General features: G+C 49.1%; 1 protein-coding gene across 1 annotated transcript; it reads left to right on the forward strand.

Moving 5' to 3' along the window:
* Positions 1 to 3,524: 3,524 nt before the first annotated feature.
* On the forward strand, positions 3,525 to 8,859 carry LOC115077472 (growth hormone secretagogue receptor type 1-like). The gene is made up of 2 exons (XM_029579763.1): positions 3,525 to 4,317; positions 8,591 to 8,859. The coding sequence occupies exons 1-2, from the start codon at positions 3,525 to 3,527 to the stop codon at positions 8,857 to 8,859; spliced, it is 1,062 nt and encodes a 353-aa protein (XP_029435623.1).
* The last annotated feature ends 473 nt before the right edge of the window (positions 8,860 to 9,332 follow it).

Below are 9,332 nucleotides of genomic sequence, written 5' to 3' on the forward strand. Positions count from 1 at the left end.
TCAGAGAGGCTTAAAAATCAGACTTTTCATGTGTTTGAGAGAGAGTTCTACTCCAGAAAGGCTTACAGACATGTCAAATGTCCGAAAGAGGGCGTTCCACCCCAGAGATGCTTATAAAGACACATTTCAGGTGTCTGAGAAGGGAAGTTTTACCCAGAGAGGCTTACAAAGATATTTCAGGTGTCAGAGAAAGGCCTAGACGAGGCATTTCAGGTGTCAGAGAGAGGGAGTTCCACCCAGAGAATTGAGGTCCCAAGTTTATTAATCTTTCCACTACCTTACTATTTATTGACGCTGATTGAAAGACAGATTGAAACTGTAAATATTCTTCAGTCTTCTAATCAACTATCAGTAAAAAGTTGGAAACCACCCTGCATGTGAAGGAATTGCCCTAAATGAAGGTATAGAAAAACCTACCAAATAAATAAATCAATCTCAGTGCGTTTTTTGGGTGCCAAGACAGCGATTATAATCAGCGATGTGTACAGAGGATGGACAGGGGCTTGTATTGGAACTAAATGCAAGAGGGCCTTGGAACTATTCTCTGAGTAAAATAAAAGAAGATCTCCTAGCTGTGATTAAAGGAACATGGCACCAACTGGAAGCACCCATCCGGTTACCACCCTGGGGAAAGAAAGAGAGGATTTTACTCTCTGTGTTTGGCAAGTTATCAGTTTTGGAAGGGGTTTTGCCCAGCTCAAAAGACCCTGTCCCTCTTGGAGCTCCACTTAATTCATCCACGAGAGTGAGAGTTTTCCCTGGTTCCCAAAACAAGAGAGAAGGAAGAGAGTGTAGAGAAAATTCTGTGGTCTTGCAGTTTGAGTTTTGTGCCATTCATCGCCAGAATTTATCGTAAAGACTTTCGTTTTGGACGCTACCGAAGTGACTCCAGAGTATTTAATGTGCACTCACTGCACCCGTATAAGGAATGCACACCCGGGGAAGTGAGGGAGAGAAAACAGCTGGCCAGGGAAAGGTCCCAGCCCCAAAGAGTAAGAAATAAGTTTGTGTACCCACCCGTGCAGGAGAGGAACACCGGGCTGGGGTTACCTACATAAAGTACCGCAAACTCCAATTCACAGAGACACTCATACCACAGAGATACAGAGGCACAGACAGAAACAGAAATGCAGAGAGAGAGACACAGACAGGCAGGCGTGCACGTGCATGAATCCACCTGCATGGGCTGAGAGAGGCAGGAGTAAGGGAAGAGAGAGTGAGAAGCCAAAGAAACATGACTAAAGGGAAAAGGGAGGATGGAGGATGGAGGGAGAGAGGGAGAGCATGAACACCAAAGAACAGAGGACAGAGAGAGGAGGGTGAAGAGAACAAGTTAAGGGACAGAGAGAGTACCAAGGAAAGGAAGAAAGAGGCAGAGAGAGACAATTAAACAAGCATCAGGCAGAGAGGAAGGGAGACAGAGCGAGGAGGAGATAAATGTAAGGAGATTACACAGCGAGGAGAAATTAGAAACAGGAGGAGGGGAGAGAGGTGAGCGCCTTCTGTTTGCTGTAGGGGAAGGATGAGGAGATTTCGCACTCAGCTGCTGGCAGGTTGCTAAGTACCACATCTGGAGCGAGAGAGAGAGTGAACATGCTGCCTGCTCGGTGAGTATTACCAGAACAAGAACTATCGGAGCAGGGGGGATCCAGGGAGAATGGGGGGGATGTGACCTTTGGGGGGGTGGGGGAGAGCAAGCGTGGAGCCCCGAGCCCCAGGACGGGGCTCGCAGCCTGAGATGTGCGCGTGTGGGTCTGTGTGCATGCATGAATGCAGGTGTACGTGGACCGAAGAGGGACTGCTCTGCAGCTGTATCATCACCTCCCACAAGTTATTCAAAGCAACAGCGCTCCTCGTGCTGCAGAGACTCCCTGTAAGGGCTATGCTAGCTGTTAGAATTTGTGGGTACCTGGATTTCCCCTTCTCCTGGGAGCCACTGCTCCCCGAATTTCCAGGCTCCTTATTAACATTGACATCTAGCTGTCTAGCATTACAGAGTAGCGTTTTGGCTTTTTTTTTTATATATTTCATAATCTCAATGGCTGACCATTTCTGTGGGCTACTGTCCGCCTGCTGATCCCTACACTAGAGCTAGGGTGACCAGAAGGCTTCGAGTCACATGGGTTGGGCTGATCCAGTCTGTTTTATTCCCTTATATCCCACTGTCTGGACACGTAGGTCAGACTTCCTTAGGAAAAGCAGGGCGTGCAAGTCCCAGCATGCAATGGGAGTAAAACCAGGTCTGGCTTGGCCTGACCTTCATGACCTGGAGCCAGCTGGTGACTCTCTCCGTGGTCAGAAACCTGATTCTTCTGTGAAAAAAAATATCAAATTCTGTGACTCTAAATGTAAACTTTTTTTCAGCTTTTTTTTTTGCCCCACCCCCTCTCTTTTTTTTTCCAAACTCCTTTCTTGGCTCCTTTGTCTCCCAGCTCTGTTTTTCTTCTCTCGCCAGCCTCTCACCCGAGACCAGCATAACTCACCAGAAAGCGAGAGGCAGTAGTGGAGTTCCTTTCCCAGCACCTGCATGCTGGTGGGAAACCTAGAAACCAACAACCTCACGGCAGATCAGATCACTGCCCAATCTCCTTTCTGGTACAATACACAGACCCCCAGATGATCTCTGGCTTCCCCTTCCTTTCTTAGTAACTAGGGCTGCCTCTGTGCTTAATCCCAGGTTTTTCTTGAATTCTGTTAATGTTTGTTTTTGCTTCCGCCACCTTCCCTGTAAAGCCATACCATGTAAAGGGTGGGAAGGAAGAGGTTAAGTTCTGCGCTGGGTAGACCAGGAGTACAGATCTCACAGAGGCAAGGGGGACTTCTGAGGGAAAACTGTGAATCTTGGCGCCACATTTCACTCAGGTTCATGGGGCATCTCAAATGATTTTTGTGGATGTAACAGCTATAAGCCGGGTCCTGGTGACAGCTTAGATTTGTCAGGATCCAGTATTATTAGAGACTCTGCGGTATCAGGCTGATTCTGCAGAATCGGGGGGCTCTTTAGCTTCAGGGATGGGCAGATTAGGTGATCCTAACTATCCTTATCTGCTGTAACAAATACATTCTATAGCGTTTCTACGGTATAATCGTGATAACCTACAAGGATTAATAAAAACTATATTGCATAATACTGTTTTGCATGCAAGGATCAATATTCATAACATTTTATAATGTTTGCCCTTCAGATCCTGTTGAGTCTATCAGTCCCTAAGAGTTTCTCTCTTGTGTGATATCTCCACTGACTGCTCCCTCTCCTCCTATCTTCAGTAAATGAGATTTGACTGCTTGTAGAAGGCTACCAAATCCAGTGATACCAGTGCTTAGATCCTCAGGACTACGAGTTTCAACAAACCATTCCCATGGCCAATAGGGAGAGTTGGTACAACAAGTTCTCCCTAGTCCTGTTGAATAATAATGTTGGAGGCTCCAGTGAAATACAAGATTATTCTTTTGATGCATCGATAGCATGGGATGTATGGATGACCTAACAGATAATCTTCATTGAAAGCTTGTGCTTGACTAAAATGGACTTTTCCATTAAGGAGATGGCCAATGCAACTAGAGACATCAAGAATCTCTCTGCCTACTGCTTTGGAGGTTGTCACTTTACAACCAACTCATCATCTCCAGTGGGTCTCCTCCCATTCTACCCCTTCTCTTTTCCCGCCATCTATGGTGTTACAGTCATCTGTGTCTTGCTCTTCATCATCGGTGTGGCTGGAAACATCTCGACCATCCTTATCATCTCCAGATTCAAAGGGATGAGAACCACCACCAACATGTACCTCTCAAGCATGGCCCTTTCAGATATCTTCATCTTCCTCTGCATGCCCATTGACCTTTACAAGATGTGGCATTACCGGCCTTGGAGCTTTGGAGATCTGCTCTGCAAGTTTACCCAGTTCCTCAGTGAGGCTTGCACCCATTCTACTATCCTGCATATTACCGCTCTGAGTGTGGAGCGGTACCTGGCTGTGTGCTTTCCGCTGAGAGCCAAGGTGATCATCACAAAGACTAAGATTAAGATTCTCATCCTAGTCCTCTGGACTCTGGCACTGTCCAGTGCTAGCCCCATCTTTGTCCTGGTTGGGGTGGAGTATGAGAACGGGACTGACCCGGCGGACACCAGCGAGTGCAAGTGTACTAATTATGCAGTGACTTCGGGGCTTCTGAACATCATGGCTTGGGTGTCCAGTCTCTATTTCTTTGTGCCTGTCTGTTGCCTCAGTGTCCTCTACGGCCTGATCGGAAGAAAGCTCTGGAAACGTAAGAAGTGCTACCAGGACAAGAACAACACACAGACAGTGAAAATGTTGGGTAGGATCTCTCTCTCTCTCACACTGTATTGGGGGGGGGGGGGTGTTCAACATTGAAATCACTGAGATGAATGACATGGGGGAAAGAATTACTTAAGAGGGTGATGCCAATGACCTCCCTGGAAATGAATGATGAGAGAAAGAGATATTTATAGATTTTAAGAGAGTTGTTAGAGGCCATAGAGTAGGTGGCAGATTGAAAATTCGGGTTGATACCTTCTATGTCATAGCAAAAACAGTAACAGAATTTGAGAAAGTCTGAGATGAGATGAGAGAGGGTGGTAATAACATGGTTTAAACAACGCGTCACAAACTTACGGCGCCTTTGACCTCTAGGCCTTTAGAACATATCCAGCTCAGGTCAGCAGAGATCTAACTAGGAGGCCTCTGGGCGGTGACAGTAATCACAGAGTACAACATGCTGGCAGTCTCAGCATGGAGAAAATAATTGCACAAGCATGGAGAAAGGTTGTCCCGAAGGGCCCCACCCTTAGCAGCAGAGCGATGGCCCATCCGAGTCAGCGCCTTAAAGGTGCAGCAGCTAGAGGGCTTGGAGACACTGGAATCACTGCCAGGCCACGATCCTCTGCGCACTTACGAGGACTATCAGGCCGACGCAGAAAAGGTGCGATCGGCCAAACGCACGGTTTTACCAGCTTTCCAGTGCACATTTCCTGCGCGCAAGACTTACTGCCGACGCAGCAAGGAGTTCTGAGAGCAGAAAATGCGCATTGAAAACTGCGAGTACTGCTTCAGGCCCTCACATGGCAGTCCTGTTGGAATGAGGGTACGAAGCAGCGTTCCCTGATGCGGAGAGGGCTGCCGGCCCTAACCCAGGCTCTGTTAGCACTGGAAACCTTAAGCCTGATGGACTAAAGCTTCCAGCATTGCTGCGGTGGCACAGAAAACCAGGGACAGGCAAAAAGAAAAGACGTTTTTCCTGTTGGCAAATAGCCAGGTAAGTCCATATTTACCTGATTAGCTGATTGCAGTTAACCACTGCCACTTAGCCAGATACATACGGACTTATCGGACTATCTGGCAACAGGAAAAACTTCTTTTCGCCTGGCGTATACCTCTCCCCCCTCCACACTTCCCGAGTTAAGATGTGCGTTTGACCTTTGACAAACACATTTTGCGGTCAGTGCACTTTTTTTTTTTTTATTAAATTCCCGATGCATTAGCATAGCATTAACTTACTGCATCAGGAATTTAAAAAAAATGTAATCCGAGTGTTAAAACTGTGAGCTGAAATCCAGCGCACGGTCTGTTAATGTGCAGATCATTGCATCGGCCTGTATAACAGGGAAACGGCACTGCCCTTGAACGAGATGGGGGTAAAAGGTTAGGGCCATCAGCTTGTCTTGTATCCCCTGTTCCTGGCAGACCCGTTAAAGTTCAGAAATGCTTGGGCTGGGTGAAAGCCTATTTACATAATTGCTCTTCAGCAGCCTGAGACATTAACTCTTATATAAATTAGCTGCCTTAACCACAGAGGGAGAGGGAGAAACAGCAGAGACAGGGCAGAGAGAGAGAGTGAAAAAACAGGATAGGCAGTGCTGCCAGAAATGAAAAGGGGTTTGTAGCCACTGCCGTGAAGACCCACATAGGATGAGACAGGCTGGAGAGCCGGCTCCAGTGCCCCCCCCATGTTAAACTTGGCCCCCCCCAAAAAAAAAATCTGTTTTAGCCTCGCCCCTGTGGTGTGTGTGTGTGTCTGTGTGTATTGCACTGCTTATCAGCTAGGACTGCACTGGAGAGCACTGCAGGGACTAATGTGGCCTTCACATACGGCCACAGTGTGGGACCCTTCCCATATAAGTATAGTATCTGGGAGATTTGCAGGGAAAGTGGGACCTTCATATATGGCTGTAGTATTAAAAAGAACTGAAGGTAGCGTGGGACCCTCATATATGGCTGCAATACTGGGGAGAGTTGCAGGATACTCACATGTGGCCGCAGTACTGGGGAGCGGTGTAGGGAGTGTGGGACTCTCACATGAGGCCGCAGTACTGGGGAGCGGTGCAGGGAGTGTGGGAGTCTCACATGTGGCCGCAGCTCTGGGGAGTGGTGCAGGGAGTGTGGGAGTCTCACATGTGGCCGCAGTTCTGGGGAGTGGTGCATTCTCACATGTGGCCACAGTACTGGGGAGTGATGCAGGGAGTGTGGGACTCTCACATGTGGCCGCAGTACTGGGGAGTGGTGCATTCTCACATGTGGCCACAGTACTGGGGAGTGGTGCAGGGAGTGTGGGACTCTCACATGTGGCCGCAGTACTGGGGAGCGGTGCAGGGAGTGTGGGACTCTCACATGTGGCCGCAGTACTGGGGAGCGGTGCAGGGAGTGTGGGAGTCTCACATGTGGCCGCAGTTCTGGGGAGTGGTGCATTCTCACATGTGGCCACAGTACTGGGGAGTGATGCAGGGAGTGTGGGACTCTCACATGTGGCCGCAGTACTGGGGAGTGGTGCATTCTCACATGTGGCCACAGTACTGGGGAGTGGTGCAGGGAGTGTGGGACTCTCACATGTGGCCGCAGTACTGGGGAGCGGTGCAGGGAGTGTGGGACTCTCACATGTGGCCGCAGTACTGGGGAGCGGTACAGGGAGTGTGCGACTCTCACATGTGGCCGCAGTATTAGGGAATGTGCAGGGAGTGTGGGAGTTTCACATGTGGCTGCAGTTCTGGGGAGTGGTGCAGGGAGTGTGGGACTCTCACATGTGGCCACAGTATTGGGGAGCGGTGCAGGGAGTGTGGGACTCTCACATGTGGCCACAGTACTGGGGAGCGGTGCAGGAAGTGTGGGACTCTCACATGTGGCCGCAGTATTAGGGAATGGTGCAGGGAGTGTGGGAGTCTCACATGTGGCTGCAGTTCTGGGGAGTGGTGCAGGGAGTGTGGGACTCTCACATGTGGCCGCAGTACTGGGGAGTGGTGCATTCTCACATGTGGCCACAGTGCTGGGGAGTGGTGCAGGGAGTGTGGGACTCTCACATGTAGCCACAGTACTGGGGAGTGGTGCATTCTCACATGTGGCCACAGTACTGGGGAGTGGTGCAGGGAGTGTGGGACTCTCACATGTAGCCACAGTACTGGGGAGTGGTGCATTCTCACATGTGGCCACAGTACTGGGGAGTGGTGCAGGTAGTGTGGGACTCTCACATGTGGCCACAGTACTAGGGAGTGGTGCATTCTCACATGTGGCCACAGTATTGGGGAGTGGTGCAGGGAGTGTGGGATTCTCACATGTGGCCACAGTACTGGGGAGTGGTGCAGGGAGTGTGGGACTCTCACATGTGGCCACAGTACTAGGGAGTGGTGCATTCTCACATGTGGCCACAGTACTGGGGAGTGGTGCAGGGAGTGTGGGATTCTCACATGTGGCCGCAGTACTGGGGAGTGGTGCAGGGAGTGTGGGACTCTCACATCTGACTGTAGCGCCGGGGAGAGTTACAAGGCATACAGAAACCTCCCATACGGCTGTAGTACTGAAGTGAGGGACCCTCACAGATGTCTGTAGTTATTGTGTGCAGACATTTATTACACTTTGTTTTTCCTTCATTTTGTTTTGGATTTTTTGTTTTTCTTATTTCATTTCATTTACTTGAAATGATAAAACAAAAACATTTTTTAAAGAAATGAAAAATATTTTTAAAATTGTGAGGGTAGAGCAATCCCCCTCCCTATTTCCCTGGGCCTTCCTCAAACCCCCTTGCTGCCCTGACTTTTCCCATTGATGTCTTCACTCCTGCCGTGTCCCACTGCAGACACTATAATGATGACACCAGGAGATCAAGGTCAAAGGCATTTTATTTAAATTTTTTCTCCACAAAATGGCACCAGCCTCAAGCTGACGGTGTTATTTACAAAAGAAGTTGCGGAGGGACAGGAGCGACTGGGGATTGCTCCTGACCCATGAAGATTTAAAGCGAAAAGAAGACATCACTGGGATCAGAGAGACAGCTGGGGGGGGGGGGGGGGGGGGGAGAGAAGGGAAGAAGGTCTGATAGGTTTTATTTTGTGGCGGCAGCAGCAGGACTTGGCCTTCATATTTTAAACGAAATGAAGGAAAAGAAAAAGTGTTCATTTTTCTTTCATTCTGTTTCATTTTATTTTTGAAACGAAACGGGAAATGGTACTAATATCTCCTGCTTCATTTCAAACGAGTGCACATCCTTGGCTGTGGTACCGGGAGGCACTTCAGGGAGTAGTCTGCATTTCGCTGGTCTTCTCTAACATTTTGGAGTAATGTCCCACTGTTCTCCATGTCCCCAGCTGTCATCGTCCTGGCCTTCGTCCTCTGCTGGCTGCCCTTCCACGTCGGTCGGAACCTGCTGTCCTTATCCTCCGGAACTCCAGCGATGTATCTGGTCACCCAGTACTTCAGCCTCATATCCTGCGTCCTCTTCTACCTCAGCGCAGCCATCAACCCGATTCTGTACAACACCATGTCTGCCAGATACAGGGAGGCTGCCCGCAGGATGCTGGGATTCCGGCCCAGCTTGCCCACGTCTCGAATTGGCAGACGAGAGAAAAAACCGTGACGGCACTGCAGCAGTGCGAGCTCCCAGTGTAACCCTGCCGCTTCCTGGGCATTATGAAGCAGCAGCCGAGATCCACGATACTCCCTTCAGGATATAGTGGGCGTTGTAAGAACCGGGAGAGCTACACAAAGTTGAAGAGTGCCTTGAGGTCCCATTGCAGACACCACTCTCTGTGTGTGATGTTCAGTAATTCACGTAATCTAAACAAGTAACTCAATAGACTAAGTTCACCGGGGCAGGAGACACTGTGTTCATGAGAATCATCTTAGACTTTACCGTGTACACTGATGATGTGGCAGATTTAGGTTAGTTGTGGGCAACGAGGAAGGCCAATTGTATGTGGGCATCAAGGATATACCTCATCCATTTATTTATTTGTTTATTTAAATGCACCGACATTCATAGGACATATCATGCCGGTTTACAATGAACGTTGTAGCAATGAAAGAGAAAATTACAAATGACAGGGGAAG

This window comes from Rhinatrema bivittatum, chromosome 16 (assembly GCF_901001135.1).
Source record: "Rhinatrema bivittatum chromosome 16, aRhiBiv1.1, whole genome shotgun sequence".
In the NCBI taxonomy this organism is placed as follows: domain Eukaryota; kingdom Metazoa; phylum Chordata; class Amphibia; order Gymnophiona; family Rhinatrematidae; genus Rhinatrema; species Rhinatrema bivittatum.